We start from the raw sequence: 20,030 nt of genomic DNA, 5'->3' as shown, positions 1-20,030 counted from the left end.
GCACAGGCAGACCGGGACGCAGATGGAGTAGGTGATGATTGTGACAATTGCCCAGCCAAGGCTAATGCTGCACAGGCAGACCAGGATGGGGATGGAGTAGGAGATGACTGTGACAACTGCCCAGCCAAGGCCAATGCTGCACAGGCAGACCAGGATGGGGATGGAGTAGGAGATGACTGTGACAACTGCCCAGCCAAGGCCAATGCTGCAGGCAGGCCATACCAGGATGGGGATGGAAGCCCAGGAAGGAATTGACCTGGGGTGACAAAACTGCCAACTGCCCAAGCCAAGGCCAATGCCTGGCACAGGCAGACCAGGATGGGGAATGGAGTAGGAATGACTGTGACAACTGCCCACCAAGGCCAATGCTGCCAACAGACCAGGATGGGGATGGGAGTAGGGGAGAATTACTTGGTGACAACTGCCCACCAAGGCCAATGCTGCACAGGCAGAACCAAGGATGGGGATTGGATAGGGATGACTGTGACAACTGCCCAGCCAAGGCCAATGCTGCACAGGCAGACCCGGATGGGATGGAGTTAGATGACTGTGCCAACTGCCAGCCAAGTGCCAATGCCTGCACGAGGCAGACCAGGATGGGGATGGAGTAGGATGATGACTGTGACACTTGCCCAGCCAAGGCCAATGACTGGCACAGGCAGACCAGGAGGGATGGGTCGGGATGACTGTGACGACTGCACAGCCAGGGTCAATGCTGCACATGCTAGACAAGATGGGTGAGTAGGAGATGACTGTGACAGCTTCCCAGCCAAGGCCACTGGCTGCAACAGGCAGACAGTATGGGATGGAGTAGAGATGACTGTGACAACTAGCCCCAGCGCAGGCCAATCTGCACATGCAGACCAGGATTGAATGGGGGTCGAGGTATGACTGTGACAAACTGCCCCAGCGCAAGGCCAATGCCTGCACAGGCGACCAGGATTGGGATGGAGTTGGAGATGACTGTGACAACTGCCCAGGTGCCAATGCCATGTGCACTATGGCAGACCGGATGGGGATGAGTAGGTAGATGACTTGTGACAACTGCCCAGCCAAGGCTAATGCTGCCACAGGCAGACCAGGATGGGATGAGAGTAGGAGATGAACTGTGACAACTGCCCAGCCAAGGCCAAGCTGCACCCCAGGCAAAGCCAGGATGGGGATGGAGTAGGAGATGACCGGTGACAACTGCCCAGCCAAAGGCAATGTGGCACAGGCAGACCAGGATGGTGGATGGGAGTAGGAGATGACTGTGACAACTGCCCAGCCAAGCAATGCTGCAACAGGCAGGACCAGGAATGGAGATGGAGTAGTAGGAACTGTATAAACTCCTCTTATCAAAAATTCAGATCAAGCGGATTCTGATGCAGATGGGAAAGGGGATGTGTGTGATACAGGTATGTCTAACTTCTCTTTTATATTTTTTTCATACATTTAATATAATTTTCTTGGCAAATATATTGGCGTCCTTACATACTTCAACACTTTGTTTCCCCATAACATTACTAATCTGCAACAGGTATAATGTACAGAAATTTAATTTAAAGCAGCTAACAAGACTATGCAATATCATTTTTCTTAATTTATATTTGTTTTGCATCAGTAAACAGAAAATTAAGCAGGGAGATGGCAAAAGATCAGACATATTACTTTCTAAAAGTTAATTATCTCTGGCCCCTCCGCACCTCACAAACAGTAAATGGTAGAAATTCAGAACTGCTGATTTACTTAGAACATAGTAGTAACAATACGTATGTTAAACAATAGTTCATGCTTTCATAAAATTCTGAGGCATAAAACATGGAGTTTCACTTAATTTACTACTTCAGTCCTGATGTAAAATATCTCTTATGTCCTAAAAGTTCCACTCAAGAAATTATATGCCACAGGAGGTCTGGTGATATTACATATTCATTATTATAAACCTGAAACTACTTGAAATAGAAGAAAAAAAAACATTGATCAACAGAAGTAAAACTCATCCTCTATATAGGTTACTCGGTACTGGTCTCATGGGCGATATGCGATAGTTATCTTCCTATATTTGTGAGAAAAAACCTTAATGGCATAAGTTAAAAGTTTTAGTTGCCAAACTGATCAAAAAATTACTTCCAGCGACTACAACAACAACAACAGCACCAACGACGACAAGCACATCCACGTCACTTGGTAAGTACTACAACGCTGAAGTCCTCGATTTTTGTACTATTATGCACCTCCAGATTTAGTACTTTGCCCTACCAGATCAAAACAAGACAAACAGAAATGTGAGAATGACGTAACGTGCTAGAGTGAATGGACGTATCTCGTCAGATGATCAATATCGTCTATCACACATGGCATCTAGAGATAGGGGTATATGGCCCCCTTGCAAAAGGCTGTGTATATTTACTTTATGGTGCAAGAACTGAGGTGTACAAGGCTGCAGAAGTGTGGGTCAGTTGACCTAATCTCATTCTACTAGTTTCTCTGCAACCTGGTTGCAGTGTGTGTGTGTGTAAAGATATCACAATCAAAAATACACAATATTCTTTATTTCAAAAAGATGACTTTGGAATAGAAGTAGAAAGTCTTGGTACCTTCTCCTTTCATTTTCACGTGAGGATCTCTTATATACTTCACCCACAGGACCATTGTGGAATTGCAAGATATATATAGTATATATCATATATATTATCTATATATATATATATATGTAATTGGGGAGGGAATTTCCCACATTATTCATTAGGTAAGCGTGTAAGCACACGAACGTCAGGCAATAAACCAAACACACAGTATTACACACAGCCTCCTCTCCTCTTCTCTCTCTCGGCAACTCCTCTCTCTCTCTCTCTAAGCGACCCCTCTCTTTCTCTCTCTCTCCACCTCTTTCTCTCCATTCTAACAGGTAATGAAATGAGAGTCGCATCATCAAAATAAACATTTATTAACAATGAATAAATAAGAAATTAAGTCTTACAGACTAACTCAAAAAACCCCAACAGTAAAATGTCTAATAGTAATGGCAGTCACCAAAAAGTCTACACCCATCTGGGAACTCCCTGTCCCTCCATTGCCAGAACCGTCTGTTTCAAAGACACAGAACACATCCCGGTAAGTACACACACAAGATCAACAATCAGAGGTTAAATATTGGATATTAACACAAGAATGTCAAATAGGTAACAAGCCGCTCTTTGGCTAAAGTAATCTTAACACTCACCCAAGCAGTCGGAACACTATAAGCACAGTTAATAAAAAACTCCCGGTGAGCGCCACGGCATCTTGCCTTTCTCTCGAAGACGCCTCTATCAAAATCCCCCATAGACTTGGGTATTCAACATTATTAACAGAAAGAGGCGCACACGCACATACGAACACACAGTTCGTTAACGCCTCACGATTACTGGCCGCAACCAGTTTCACAAAGGCACTTTGAGAAGAGTTCATGAACTTAGTACATTGACTTGTCTAACTAAGCAGTTTTATCTCACGCCACCCATAGAAACTCATTCATCAGCTTTCTCGGGTCATCGCCTCTCACTGTTCTTCACATTCCATAGGTCATAGAGAACACATGGACAATATATTATTAATCAAAAACCCTAGGCCTAATATATATATGTATATATGTATATGTATATATATATATATTTTTATTTATATATATTATATATATATATATATATATACACTCATAACTAAATCCACTTTCCATTTCAGCGGTGTGTGACACAAGTGCCCTGAAGACGGCGTTAACATCATTGCTAAGCCTTCTTGAGAACAGTCAGACGAAACTGGGACTACTGATCTCTGCACTGAAGGCTCTCAATTCCACAGGCAGCACCATATCTCAGACGCTATCAGATACCATCACAACAACACTGTCAAACTTCACGACTGTTGCCAGCAACGCCAAAGATGATGTCAGCAGCGTTATAACGGCAGTCCAGAGTACAACCACCTGTACAGTGTCGACCGTGACGTCAGCAAGCAGCCAGTTCACTTCCCTTATCTCAACGACCGACGCCATCACAAATCAGCTGTCATCGAGTACTCTAACCAGAGCTACAGTAACTGCAGTACAAACAATAATTGAAGTTGTCATAACGAAGAAAGACAGTATTGTCACGATAATTAAGATAATAATAAGAATTATATATGAATACCTCGATATAACAACCACTTCAATTAAATCTACAACAAGAGCAATCACAACTACTACGCCTGAACCTACTCCAACAGCATCAACGACCACAACTAAATTCACTCCCATACAGTCCACAGTAACAACAACACCTATACCTATTTCCAAACAGCCTACAACAACACCTATACCTATTTCCAAGCAGCCTACAACAACACCTATACCTATTTCCAAACAGCCTACAACAACACCTAAACCTATATCCAAGCATCCACAACACCAACTATACCTATTCCCAAGCACCTAACAACAAACACCTTACCTATTGTCCAAGCAGCCTACAACAACACCATAACTAATTCCAAAGAGCCATACAACAGACACCATATACCTACCTATCTTTCCTAAAGCAGCTACAACAACACCTGTACCTATTTCCAAGCAGCCTACCAACAACAACTTGTACCTTTTCCAAGCAGCCTACAACAACACCTATACCTATTTCCAAGCAGCCTACAACAACACCTATACCTATTTCCAAGCAGCCTACAACAACACCTATACCTATTTCCAAGCAGCCTACAACAACACCTATACCTATTTCCAAGCAGCCTACAACAACACCTATACCTATTTCCAAGCAGCCTACAACAACACCTATACCTATTTCCAAGCAGCCTACAACACTTCACTCTACTTCCACACAGTCCGTAACAAAACCTGAACCTACTCCAACAGGCTCCACAACAAAACCCAGTTCTACTCCCACCCAGTCTATTAACACGACTCCCACTTCTTCAACATTATCAACTGACAAAGTTACCACTACAACTGTGAAGCCAGTTGTCACTAAGATTATCAGTCCTACGCCACACATGAACAAAACAACGGTGTCATCGACACCAGAAATTCTCCTTCCATCCAAAATTACAATCGACACCGTCTTCAACACAACAATCGAGCCTCCAATCCCTGTCATAACTGTCCCTTCTGAAATGATCGTCACTCATTTCAACGACTCAATCAACATAACAATACTTTCGATCACGGAGGCGATGCTGCCTGATTCTTCGGTTGGAGATAACACGAAATTTACCACCAGACTGAACACGACTATTACCATTCCAGCTAATGAAGATATCATTGTGCCTACTTTCTTCCGACTTTCTCTAGATATTAATGTCCAAACCCCAGACTCAACAACGGCCACAATGCCGGCATCAGTCGAGCCTTTAAACGTAAGTAATTTGCTACAAATTACCATTCCCACTGAGGAAGTAACAACAGCTCCAACAATAGTACCTCTGACCACCTTGCCTCCCATCTTCCTTAACGACGCATCAGAATCAGCAGCTGCAAGGATTAAGAGAGATATTATTACTAATGACACATTGTTCCAGAATCTCATCGTCAACACGACCATAGTAACCACCATTACACCAGCTGCAACGCCCACGAATCCTAACCCACAGCCTACTATCATCACCACAGTATTGGTGTCAAACGTAACCGAAAAGCTGGTCTGGGAAACTCTTCAACCTTCGGACATTAGCGTCAACGTAACTTCACTGATCCTTACACCGGACAGTATCACAAAAACTCCAGCTACCACGTTCACCCCAACGCCCTGATCGGGAATCTGTGAACCACTCTTGCGAAAGGGATGATGTTACGCGTTGTCCCTAAGTAGGATCGAAAAAAAATTGCAAAGGATATTTATGACGCTGTTGACAAGAAATAATTATATAGCTGTGCTCTCCATCAAGGTAAAAGCGTGATGTTCAAGGGATTTGTGATATCCCCTATCAAGATTTATAGGAAGGGAACCCACAGCTCCCTGTCAAGTTCACAGGATTTTTTCTTTTTTCTGAAATCCTTGCCAAGTTTAATCAATGTGTAAATTTTTATAATACCCTTCAGCATTTATTGCATTTTCTTTTTATTTTAATGGCCTCGAGAGATTAGTTTTGAACATCCTCCTGAAGAATCAAACCAACATTAGTCGAAAATTACGGGTTTAAAATTGACAGTTCTAAATGAATTTAAAACTGTATTTTTAACCCCAAAAAATATGTTTTTATTGTTACTATTCTTACTGATACTATTTTACACTGATTTTTTACTAAGGGTGATCAGTTTTGTCTGGTTTTGGTAATAAAGTGCATCAACAAAGAAAAGAATCATTTAATTGTCATATCAGGCGAAATAAATAAAAGCAGAACTCAAAAGTAAGTATGAAATGTGTCAACCTTATCGTTTCAGCAATAACAGTAAGACTAAATACACTTGTTATTGAAAAGATCAGAGGATTACAATTTATCAAATTAACTGTCAAGATAACCATAAGCTGACTACTTAGCTCCCTTTTCATTTACTTTCAAAGGACTATCAGCCCCGTAGGGGGGTAATGCCGTCAATGCACCTCATGCGGTGCAATGTAGGCATTACTTACAGTTCTTTGCAGCGTCCCTTCGGCCTCTAGCTGCAACTAGTTTCATTCCTTTTACTGTACCTCCTTTCATATTATCTTTCTTTCATCTTACTTTCCCCCCTCTCCTAACACTTGATTCGCAGTGCAACTGCAAGGTTTTCCTCCTGTTACGCCTTTCAAACCTTTTCACTGTCAATTTCCGTTTCAGCACTGAATGACCTTAGTTGCCCCAGTGCTTGGCATTATGCCTAGAATCTATAAAATCAAATCAAATCAAATCAAAGGAATATCAGCGATACAATGCAAAAAATGCAGACAGTACAACCAACAAGGCATAATCCGACCTCCAGCTTACCCGGGGTGCGTGTTCAATTCTACGGTCAAAGAGAGCATTGTTTCACCAACAAGAATTAAAGTAAATACGCTATATTACATGAGAAACAATTTTTCTGTACGCCTTAACATGCACATTATTTTTTAAATTTTCATTCTAATAACTAAATCATACATATCCTATCCTAAAATTCCAGTATCTTTAACTCAACAACGTAACACCTTTTTCAGGCGTTTTTAGGTTTTTCCATAGGACTTTCTTAAAGGTGGCCTCGCACTAGGCCTTTTTTTCTCCAGCATCGAGCCGTTGCTGGTGAAAATGGAAAACCGGGAGCTTTTGGCTCAAGATTTTTGCTTCCTGACTGAACAGGAAGCAGCGAGCACGAACCGCGAGCGACCGCATAGTGTAAACAAACAAGATGGCTGCTGCTGATAGGACGTAATCTCAGACCTTTGGCTTCTCTTCTCCTGAGCCACTCTAAAACCCACAAACGTTTTTTGTTACTCTTGCATTCATGTAAGATTCCAAGAAAACACATCACTGCAGCACATCTTGCAACAGTCCGACAATTTCTGGGCACCACGATGATATCAGCTGATCAGTTTTGTTTACTTTTTCCTACTGCTCCTCAAAACCGCGAGGTCCTAGTGTGACGATACAACACTTTTGCTCGCGAGCATCGGCTGGATGCTGGCCAAAACCACGAGCAAGAAATGACTAGTGTGATACCAGCTTAACACCCAAAGCAAGAACAACAACAACAAAGTAGTTTGTAGGCTTACTCGCGAGTCAACAAAAATAGAATCAAGGGATATTATTATTATAGAACTGGATATAGACTTTAGGCCAAAGACTGAGCACTGGGAACTATGAGGTCATTCAGCGCTGAAACGGAAATTGGCAGTAAAAGGTATGGAAGGTGTAACAGGAGGAAAACATGGCAGTTGCACTATGAATCAACTGTTAGGAGAGAGTGGAAAGTAAAATGGAAGGAAGAGAATTTGAAAGGAGGTACAGTAAAATATACGGAAGGGGTTGTAGCTAGGGGCCGAGAGCACGCTGCAAAGGACCTTAAGTAATGCCTACTGTGCACAGCAAGAGGTGCACTGATGGCATCACCAACCTAAGGCCGGGTATTCACACTCAGGTTTACCTGTCAGCCCACCCATGACCCTTTGACGGATGAGCGTCTGTAATAGTAGTAGTAGGTGAGAGATGCCTTTGAAACGGCTCCCTTGCTTGTTTTATTCATCCTTTGCTTGTGTTTGTTTGAGTTCCTTCTCTCTGAAATACCACATTTCTTTTATAAAATATTTCCTATTCTCCACTTCCTCCCTCAGTAGATCTACCATTAAGAGTATACACATTAAGTGTGGAACTGTCATGCTGGGGTCACACATTCACGTATCATGACGGCGTATGCCCACGTATGTGGATCGTGGGCATCATCGTGGTGAAGTGACCTTGAACAGCTGGTAAACAGGACACGGGCTAACAAACGTAAAGCCAGCACTGTAAATTGCGCCGCAAATGTACGCGCAAAGAAAGCAAGGTCGGACGTCTACCTGGAACTTTCGCCGATAGTGTAATGTTCTATGTTACGTCAACTTCACATCGTTACCACGCCCACCATTTCAGGGCTGTAGGGTACAAAATGGCCGGCCTGTAAACAGAGCAGACTGAAAAGTGATGGAAAATGTATGAGAGAATGTAAAAATATTGCATTCTGAAAATCCAGGTTGTAAATTCACTTTGGTAGAATTCTGCATGTACCGTAAAATATTGTATATTTTCAACAAATAAAAAAAATTAAGTCGGACATTATAATATACATACCATTTGCAGTCCCAACATCTTGGGCTTCTGATGGACGATGTGCGGTTTGAGGAAGTAGAATATGTTCAATATCCACTTCTCCCTGTCCATCAGCTGTCTTCCGTGTCGCTGTCATCACTCTGTATCTCATCCAACTCCGACTCCTGTAGGTGGAAGAGGACATTTCCTCGACCTGAGTGTCTGCAGGAGTGGCTGTAGGGGTCTTCTCCAGGCCGAACGAAGGTCCTGCAAGAATATGTGACATTGATGGTCCCTTCCTTGGTCGTTTTAGGAGGTTCGGCATCTTGAAGGGCGTTGTGGAGAGTACTTGGAGGAACTGCTGGTCTCGGGAGATGGAAACAACAGCTGACCTGAGGGTTGTTATTGTTGTATTAAGCCAACACTTCTTGGACGCCGACCTGACCTTTTATACCACGCTACAGCGTTGCATTGTCGTACAGGGTTGTGAATGTGCGAATCAATTTCCCATAGGCTACAACGCAATTAGGAGGCCCACATGCTTCACGGCGGAAAGAAAAAAACGACGGCGAACAATGCAGGTGACCCTAGCGCCTACCCTGCAGTAGTCACCGTGGGTCCCACATGCAATGCCTGGAGCTACGTCAGGTGACATTTGGCTTGACCACCCACGACTTGTTTTGAACATTTCAAAACTGGAGCGGGGTATGGCGCCCTAGTGGACGGAGCTTAGAGCCCAGACGACCTGTCACTGTACGTCTATGATTTTACGTATGTTTTACTTTACATTTACGGTTTACTGACCTAAGCTGTTGCCAACTACCAATTTCCGTTCATGCTTGGGTGTGCGTGCATTGATACATGAATGTGTGACCTTAGCATCAGTAAGGCAGTCAGCTTGAGGAGATTGCCTTCATTTCTCACCCAGCCTTCGTTGTGGCAACAACTATATGACAGTGATGGAAACTTCGCTCCTGGGTGACAAGGAGTTGGAGCTAAATAGACCAGCTGCTGCGGCAATTCACTTCAAAATAGGGAAGGTGCAAAAAGGCCCAACAGAGTATGGTCTAAATATTGCTTATTAAAGAGAGATGTCTATTCTCATACTATATTAATACAGAAGGTTAAATTAGACGTGGGGGTTAGTTCAGTTATCTATGCAATAGACCGTGACGCCTGCTTTCACTGGTAACACTTCATAAAAAGGAAGGACACTGGTCTAGGCCTATACCAAATTGTCTATCGAATGAAATTTTTGTTTTTATCATAAGATATGGACTCACAACGGTCTACAAATAGCACCGCATGGTCTAACAATGAAATAAATTAGGTTTAAACTTAGTTTATTCATATTCTGATCCGAGCGGCTGACATCGTTCCCAGGAGAAACCCAGCGGTGGACTGTCATAAAACCGTTGGTTACCTGTCCACACATGCCAAGATGGTGAGATCGTTGGTCGCTCGGTTCCCGCCAAAGTCTTTGGTTCCCGCACTGTGATGTCACAGGTGCGCGCCGACTGGGCAGTGCACTAAATGATTATGTTTTGACAGTAATTTGTTGCTATGTTGGTGTTCACAATTTCCATACAGGAAAATATTTTATCTTTCTCTCTCTCTCTCTCTCTCTTAAAACACAGATATACCAAGATATCTAAGACCTTACCATACAGAATATATACACAATAGGCAATTTTTTTTTCACCTAAAATACGGCATGTCCCCTATGAGGGAGTTGCCAGACAGGACAGAACTAAGCGACTCTAGGCAATAAAATTATAATAAAGATGTTTTAACTAAGGCAAGATACCATAGTGAAAAAAAGTTACATTGACATTTTATTTTTGGAGTTCTATATAGCCTCTGCTGTTCGACTGTAATCCAGCATATCTTGAGGGTAATTTAGCACATTAAAATGGTATACAGTGTAATCAAAATACCTTTTATTTACTGTAATTGAAAAAATATGCAAGAAAAGGCGCATACACAAATATATGAAATTAGGATTCCAGGTGAGACAAGAAACGCCCCCTTACCCCTACGTGCGGGCACCCATTTATATATATATATAATATATATATATATATATATATATATATATAGAGTAATATATATGTAATGAGTTTGGGCCTATTCATAAATAAGAAAAGCTGTTGGATGATTAGGCTAATGAAAGCCATTTAATTCTCCATACACTACGTGACTCATCAGTAGGTCTAATGCTTTTATTACCAGATTCAACGCTCGGACCCCACGATATCCCTTAGTGGAAATCTTAAGAAATAAAAGATCTAGGCGTAATTACGGTCTGCACAGGAAGACTACTCAGAAGTAAGTCACTACGCATCGGCCTAATCATCTGTTCGAACAACTTTACATTCATAAAAAGAAAGTATAAAAGAAAAAAAAATTGGATAGCCTTAATCCAATAATTTCTTCTTTCACTGCATAGGCTAGGCCTATTCTAATTTTGTACTTCATTTCAAGAATTTAGTCCAGGCTACTTATCATCCGAAGATATGTCACTAAAAATTGCACTAATGAGATAGTAAACAAATTGTTAAACCATACATGACTTTACGTCCTTAACAGGTAAATTTAAAGAGGGAACTGCGGTTTTCTTTAATCTGTGATAACTTCTCTGGTAAAAGTTGTGATAGCAGTTCATGTTGGAGATTTCTTTCGTAATCTTCTGTCCGGAAATGGACAGAACAAATCCTGGCATCCTTAACATTAATGCTATCACTTCTTTTACATACATTAATCCATACTTTGGACACCTCGGGGTCTTTAAGGAACCTGTGAAAAACAAATCCCTTTCTGTCTGGAACTATTAGTGCACCCAAATGTGGAACACACACCCATAATCGTGAACTGCAACGATGTAACTGACGGAGTGACAAGTGCATCGCCCAGTCGATGGGCTCCTGTGACGTCACAGAGAGAGGGAAATTAGTGATCGGATCCCTCGGTGAACACACCTTATGTTATTCCATCTTGACACGTGCGATCACCTGTCAGTCGGTCGAAAGAACTTCAGGTAATTCCATCAGTTCATCAGTTCTGGTGAGTGGATTGACTCCACCCACAAACTGTCGTCCGTCCACACGTGTACGTTTTAACGTCAGTTTCGATGAACTGACAGGTAAATCTGTGCTTGAATACCCGGCCTAAGGGGGATATGGAAGAAGGTTTGAAGTATCATAATATCTGAAAATTAACAGATACACAAACAATGATTTAATATTGTTGTTATTGATACCAGTAATCTTTTAAGAGGAGCCAGCTACTATGGACATTGATTTGCCAAGGAAGAACAGCATGACTGTTATGCAAGTACAGGCAAATTTTATCAGGATAATTCAGATCATTAGCGGACCCAGGGCGAGGGGACCTAGGTTCGTGGCCCCCATGAAAAATGCTGACATAATATTTGGGGAAAAAATAAAATATCTAATAAAGATAAAATAAAATTTTGAGATGATGATAATAATAATAATAATAATAATAATACTCTTGATAATAATAACGGATTCTGTATTTCCTGATAGACAAGGCGAATGCAGTCTAATTCATAATTTCTACTTAAATTATATATATATATATATATATATATATATAATATATGTATATATATATTATGTATGATATAATATATATATAATATATATATGTGGGTGTGTGTGTGTGTGTGTAATATGAAAATTGGTGACGTCCCCAATGAAATTTTTCTGGATCCGCTAGTGATTCCGATATTTTTTCTTTTCTAGCGTCTCTAAGGAAACTGGCAAAACTACTTTTAGTTTAAAACTAGTCTATTCTATTTCAGCCCATTTAAGTCACATTAACGTCATGAAGTGGACCACCATGGCTCATTATCTGGATCGAAGCAAGAAACCACAAAGGTTAGTCCAGGTTCTTAAAAAAAAAAAAACCTTGGAGAGATGCAGCCAGTAGAAAATAGATGTAGGTAGAGAGACGAGCTTAGGGCTAGCAAACGCATCCCAAAAATAAAGGCTTTTACTCGGACAGGATCTAACACTATACTCTGTTTTTTTCCATCTGTCCATCCGCCTGTGGTGGTAGCGCATGGTAACACTGCGTCCCTGGTTTAAATAGTTACGCTATGTTAAGTTTTAGGTAAATAAAAGGATATCTGGGTGTACATTTGCAACTGAAAGTGTTTTAATAATTTACTGTATACGAATTACACCGTTAATATTCGAAATAGGATATTATTATAATTGTTGAATGTAAGCTGAATGTAACTATCTAAAGCCCAGGACGCAGTGTTACCATACGCAAACACCACAGGCGGGTGGACAGATGGAAAAAACCGAGTATAGGAGATTAATCAATTTTTACTTGCTTTCAGTAACAAGTTCTTACACGACAACGATACCAGTATACCGAACAAAAATAAAATAAAAGGATTAATGATAAATATCCCCACTCCCGTCGAGGTTAAGACCTAGATAATTCAATTTACTTGTTCAAAAAAAATAAATAAATAATGAACACCGCAGGTAACTTTGGCCCTCGACCACAAAACTGTAACGCACAGAAAGAATGATGATCCGGCAACCAAACCAAAAGAAAGGCGAGATGAGAAATCTGCTTATCTACAGAATGGCAGCGTCAAGCTACTTGCTCCGACTTCATCCGGTCACACGCAATTCACCCTTATTCCAAACATTCAAAAAGACTACTTTCAAGACTTGCACTCACTAACGACCAGAAGACAACTGAGAGGAAAATGTTTTTCCACGCCCTTTTGGCAAGAAACCTTTGGATGAACATTGACTCTAACTTCCCAAGAAGAAAAAAAAAAATCACCAGACTAAGTTTCACAGCTCTTGCACTGAAAGGGTCTGTGTTCGGTTATAAGCATCAATAGTAATTGGTAATTCAGTATTCTATTTGTAAGCATGAAAAGATAAACACAAATTTCAAATATAATCTACTATCTACACTTTTTCCTCTTTGTAATATAAAGTCAGATAGAATTTTAATGTTTGTTCCCTTCAAAAAAATAAAATAGCCTTCAACAGGTTACACAGTTAGTTTTAAAAGATCTATATTTCTTGTTTCTGGCGATAAGCTGTCACTAAAAAACTTGGTGCCCTAATCAACATATAGAGAAAAACCGTCCTTCCCTACACTGCGATGAAAGGTTATTCAAAACCAGTCAATTAAACCCTTCAGCTAAAAGATCTCAGAATTAAGCATTAAAGAGGGAATCATTAGAAAGATTTTTCTTCAAATTCTGTATTCAACAGAAAATTCTTGAAGCTTCATTACAAAACTTTTCTTGAAATATTAATCGTATGTTCGTTAAGAAATTCACAATCTCGTGAAAAACAGTGTCATAAGAATCCACAATTATAAATTAGAGTATATTATTATGTAAAATAAACATAGACTTTCGAATACTTGAACGGTTGACGTTAAAATGTAAAGAGAGAGGGTAGTTTCCATCTGGAAAGCATCTAAAAAGGTGGGCGGAGGGAGAGGATAACAGCCCATCATCGAAGTGCTGCCAGTTGCAGGGAAATTATGACCCTAAAAGCAAGACCAACAAGAAAAAAGGCCTGTTCGATGTTTTGTGACTTAAGCACGGGTAGTCCGTGCTGCTAGCACTGACTATGCTGCCAGACGAAAGAAATGTAAACAAACCCTCGCCAAAATATATCATTTTTGGTCTGCCAGTTCTTGATTTACTTATTTTCTCGTCTACACTAATTAGTTACAATAGTCTAACAAAGAATAAACAGCAGTGCATAGGTTTACATCACGAAAAAACATGGTTCTTTCTACTATATGTGAATGAAATAATTCTCTCTTACATAGTCATTATTTGGTATTTAAATTTTCTAACTTTCTCTTTGGCTACAATAGTTATTTTCTTGAACAACAATTACTCAATGAAACGTTAGTAGAAACCCATATTGTTAATTTCTCTTTTTCTGTACTATAACCTTCAATACTTATTGGGCAGCTTATCTATTATTTACCTTTTGACATTTAAATTCATGATTGTCGACCAAATGTTAAATTTTTACATTTGCATCCTGAATAAAAAGGGAGTGATTTTTTCCAATAGTTAGTAAAGCTTGAACGATATATTCATAGGATATTTGTAAAACTAAATGAACATTTTATTGCTCAAAGGTGTAGGGATATAATGTGACCGACGAGGTCATGATGGTGGGTTATTAAATAAGCAAGTAAATGAGTCACTTTAATGGAGAATGTGGGAGATACAGCAGTACAGAGTACCTTCGGCGATCAACTTGCCGGTTACACTACTTTCAAAAGCGGTGTCATGCCATGCACATCATAACGCAAGAATTATGGGTAAAAACAAATTACTGCACCCAAGCGTATAATCAACATTATCAATGCATCATAAATAAAAGTTTAATATTCTAACACCCCCTCATAAACTTTTATTCTCATCAATCTGCAAATTACTACACATCAAACAAATATATGCATCATGGTAATCAAAAACAAACTCAGTACCCAAAAACCATGAAAGTTTCCCTAAATCTTTCATCTTAAATCTATGATATAATACACGTTTATTGTCAAACAGAGCTTTCTCATTACTACTGGCAATGATCATATCAACCCAAACCAAAATAATTACATGTGAGTTATGTCTTTTATTGACATACACACAATGATCACTTAATGACTGCTCAAAATGATTTTGAATTAAGAAATCATGGAGCACATTATTCCAATTTCTGCCCGATTGCTTTAAACCATACAGAGATTTATTCAGTTTCCAAACCAATTGTTCATTATTACTACCAGTTTCATTGTAACCTTCAGGCTGTTGAACAAATATTTCACAATCAATATCAGAATTAAGATAGACAGTTTTAAAATCCATACAATGCACAATTAAGTCTTGTTGTACTGCCAATTGCATAAGCATTCTAATTGAGGTCATACACACAGTAGGAGAAAAAGTATCAGTATAATCCAAACACCTTCAATTTGAGACAATTTAAAACCCCTTTTGCAACAGAGCGAGCTTTATATTGCTCTTCACCATTTAACCCTTCTTTAATGGCATATACCCATCGTCCACCTACAATACAACGGTTGTTTGGTAAACTACACATTCATAAGTATTGTTATCTCTTAAAGATTGAATCTCATCATCCATTGCAGCTTTCCATTTGTGAGCCACATGTGAATTTAATGCCTCTCTATAGCTTTCAGGAATTTCAGTTACCTTACAACAATAATGAACAGAATAGCCCAGTAAATCAACCTTATCAGGATCAAACATATTTCTTAAAAGATATTTGAGCAGTTCGCTCCCTTACTTGGATAACGGGACTCACCTTCCCTTTCAGTTTCAGTCAAATCTGCATTAATTTCACTATGCTCATCTTCAACAAGGATAGGTTTTGTTTAGAAAACAGGATCACTTTGATTATCATTAACAGTTGTTCTTTTCATTGCAAATGACATTTCTCATTATCAGAATCCGATTCACTATCTCTGATTCACCACCTTCCTTTAGACATTGGGATTTATCAAAATTGAATTTATCAGTAAAATGTACTAACCTAACCTTTCTCAAACTGTCAGTTCTTGGATAATATACAAGATAAGCAGGACTGCATGAATCATAGCCAACAAATATTCCCTTTTCACATCTTGGGTGTCAAGCTTAGCTTTCTTTTCTACATAAGCATAACACAGGGAACCAAAAATATGTATATTTTCAAGTTTAGTCTTCTTAGACATTAACACTTCATATGGGGTTTTATCTAGTCGCTAGAATTGTAGCATCTCATTCCTTATATAAACAGCTGCCCTAAACCAGCCCATAATTCCCACATGAATTTTGGTAGCTTTGCTTCAATTAAGAGACATCTAGCCATTTCAAACAATGTACGCCACATTCTCTCAGCAGTACAGTACGGATTTTGTGTGGTGAATTGGTGAAGAAAATTCTTGTTTAATCTTATTACTTACCAGAAATTCTTTAAATTCTGAAGAAGTAAATTCTCCTCCATTATCACACCTTAATCTTTTAACAACACCATAAGAACTAGTATCAGCAAGGAATTTCTTAATAGCATTAAGTGCATCACTTTTCCGTTTCAAGAAATAAAAAAAAAACAGATCCTGAATAATCATCTACAAAAACAATACAATATTTAGATTTTTCCCTTGATTCAATACTCATTGGTCCAGCAAGATCACAATGTACAAATTCCAGTTTACTCTTTGCTCTCTCATCTGGTAATCTGTTCCTAGATAAATGCATTTTACCTTCATGACAAATTATGCAATCAAAATTAATTTTGTCACTAATTTTCATACCTTCAGCTTTATCTTCTAACTTCAAAATGTCTTTAACATTGCAGTGTCCCAAAACCTTATGCCACTCCTCTAGTGAACGAGATTTACATGAGCTTACATTATTTAGATAATACAGCTTACCTTTCTTATTTATTTCAAAAGACACACCATTTGGGCTTATCAACTCAGAATGATTAGAATTAAAGCTTACTGTAGCTCCTTTACTAACAGCTGATTGTACAGAAAAATATATTTCTGCTTAAAAATAGGAATATACAAGGCATTATCAAGAACAACATTTCTGTTTTTTTATTACCATTTGTATCATAAAGTACAATTTTAGCTTTACCTTTACCTTTAACAATATTCTTGCATCTTGCACCATCTGCAAGTTCAACCATATGTTTTGATTCATCAAAGTCTTCATCAAAACACTTAAACTTGGCTTTATCAGTAATGATGTGGGTAGTAGCACCACAATCAACAAGAACATTACATACTCTGTAGATATGTTATCAACAGAGCAACTTATTTTGAAACAACATTCTTCATCACTATAATTATTAGTGGATCTAGGCTTACAAACATTCACAGTTGCACTAGAAAATCTAGCAAGCCTATTAGCCTTTCAACATTCATCAAAATTGTGTGTAATGGTTTTGCATTCTTTGCACCACTTACCTGTGTCTTTCTTCAACCTACACTCGAAAGACTTATGTCCAGGCTTACCACATGAGTAACACCTTACTGATGAGCCACTGGCAGACCCACCACACGGAAAATCGGGATTTTTATAATACACCTTAAGGACGTTCTCACTCATCATCCATTTAGGCCTATGTGCATCCTCCGACTCCTCAGCCTTTCTTCATAACTCCGTAGCAGAGACTTGAATTCCAGAAACGTAGGCTCACTATCCTTCTGCATAACAACAGTATTAAATGGAGTAAATTCCTCTGGAAGACCCTTCAACACCATAGCAATAAGGAGGCTGTCGCTGATCGTCTCACCAGCTGACTTTAACGAAGTAGAAGTTGCCTCAGCTCGAAGAAAATAATCCGTCACACATTCTTCCCCTCTCATTTTCAGTGACGTCAGCTCCGTGTAGAGGGAGATGATTCTTGGTTTGCCTGTACCTTGGTAATGTTCCCGTAGAATCGCTAATGCCTTTCTTCCATCGTTGACTGCATCTCTCATTATTAATTGGAGGCTCTTGTCATCTAGAACTTGAACGATCTCGGCGAAAATGTCAGCATTTTTGCCGATGAATTCTGCTGAAGTTCGATCTTCACTTTCGTCTAAGGATAAGCTTTCAAAATCTCAGATGGGCTAGAAATTTTATCTCCCACATTTCATATTTCTCCTCATCACCATCAAAATACAACATCCTCTTGCTTGCGCTGGGCCCATAACCTGTGACCGACGAGGACATGATGGTGGGTTATTAAATAAGCAAGTAAATTAGTCACTTTAATGGAGAATGTGGGAGATACAGCAGTACGGAGTACCTTCGGCGATCAACTTGCCGGTTACACTACTTTCAAAAGCGGCGTCATGCCATGCACATCATAACGCAAGAATTATGGGTAAAAACAAATTACTGCACCCAAGCGTATAATCAACATTATCAATGCATCATAAATAAAAGTTTAATATTCTAACATATAATGCTTTTAATGATAGTTTATATGAATGTTCATTGAGTAAACATTTATATCATGAAGTTTTTCAAAGGGCTGAATGGTGCATAATGAATTTCGTTTTCCAAATTATTAACATCAAACTGAGGTAACTTCATTGTTTTATTTATAACTTTCTGGCCAAGCCAATTATTCCTGATATATTGTAACAATTTTACTGAAACACACGAAAAAGGGCATTTGTTACTCTGAAATGGGTGAGAATACACTTCAGACAGCTGTGGAATGCTGGGAAAATAGGACATTGCTTTCCCAATGATAGCATTATGATGTTACAATGCAAAACACTGAAAAAAATATTTTTTCTAAGCCTATAATTACCTTCAGTGTGCAGTGCAGAACATCAGCTTTTATGCTTTAATTGGGAATTTGTGCAACTTAACTTTACCTGTTCAACATACATAAAGTAGAATGCACCTGTTGCAGCTTCACTATAGCCAAAGGCTGAACCAACAATATTTTTACCTTTATAATGAAAATGTGGTATTAAGTACGTGAGTTTCATCCACCATCAGTATTACTATTTTGTCAATGGGTAGTAATGATTTACATTTACTCTTAATGTACTAAAGGAAATTTGAGTCCTTTTCTTATGATGCTGGACAGACCTGTTTGAAAAAACACTCCCCTGATGGTACAGTAACTTTGTGGGGAACTACTATAGGTATAACAAAAACACAATATTACCTGCTCTGATGAATAATCAAATTTATTCAGTCATAACTAGAGCTAAAATTATTGCCAAAATGAAATAATAGTTTTATAACACCAATGTAATATATATTGCAGTGTTAGAAATACATTCAGCAGTATCAGCTCTCTGGAGTTATTGAATATCTACTTAATGATATTTGTATCATGAACCTATGAAGGTATCTTGAGATCTCCTAAGTGATGTACTTCATTAACATGAAAAATGCATGTACTGTACAGTTAGGCTTAACTGTAGGTAGGGCATTGTGGCATAAGTATGGCATTTCATTAATCTGTACTGAAGTTTTACCTGTGGAAGAAAAAAGATGGTCTTTTAATATTTTTACGTGTATATATGAGCACTGAAACCTGGTAATGCAATGAGGATAGGTTAGGTTAGGTTAGTGAAATTTCTAATATAGGCTCCTATTCTAAACCTGTAACCCTTAGAATACTATGCCAGTCTATTTTTTTTTTTTTCGCCCTAACCCATCTAGGTGTCCCATTCCTTAGACTATTGTCAATGGAAAATTGCCTATTTCCCCACGACAAGCTAGGCTACACTAGGAGTTCTTTAACTTAGGCTAGCCTATACCTATTCGACTCTGTTAAGGATTGGTT

General features: G+C 39.1%; 1 protein-coding gene across 1 annotated transcript; it reads left to right on the top strand.

Moving 5' to 3' along the window:
- The first annotated feature begins 856 nt into the window (after positions 1-856).
- LOC135214649 (mucin-2-like) lies at positions 857-5,760 on the top strand. Its single transcript, XM_064248984.1, has 5 exons — positions 857-1,022; positions 1,350-1,397; positions 2,116-2,169; positions 3,706-4,396; positions 4,575-5,760. Exons 1-5 carry the CDS (start codon positions 857-859, stop codon positions 5,758-5,760), a joined length of 2,145 nt encoding a protein of 714 aa, XP_064105054.1.
- Positions 5,761-20,030: the final 14,270 nt, after the last annotated feature.

This window comes from Macrobrachium nipponense, chromosome 46 (assembly GCF_015104395.2).
Source record: "Macrobrachium nipponense isolate FS-2020 chromosome 46, ASM1510439v2, whole genome shotgun sequence".
Taxonomy (NCBI): Eukaryota; Metazoa; Arthropoda; class Malacostraca; order Decapoda; family Palaemonidae; genus Macrobrachium; species Macrobrachium nipponense.
Note: the sequence above shows the minus strand (reverse complement) of the source record. Positions and strands in the feature narration are given on the sequence as shown.

Coding starts and splice junctions, on each gene's coding strand:
- LOC135214649 (XM_064248984.1), top strand. CDS start 857: ATGCAGACCAGGATTGAATGGGGGTCGAGGTATGACTGTGACAAACTG. Junction 2,170..3,705: donor AAGCACATCCACGTCACTTG/GTAAGTACTACA, acceptor TTTCCATTTCAG/CGGTGTGTGACACAAGTGCC. Junction 4,397..4,574: donor ACACCTAAACCTATATCCAA/GCATCCACAACA, acceptor ATTTCCAAGCAG/CCTACCAACAACAACTTGTA.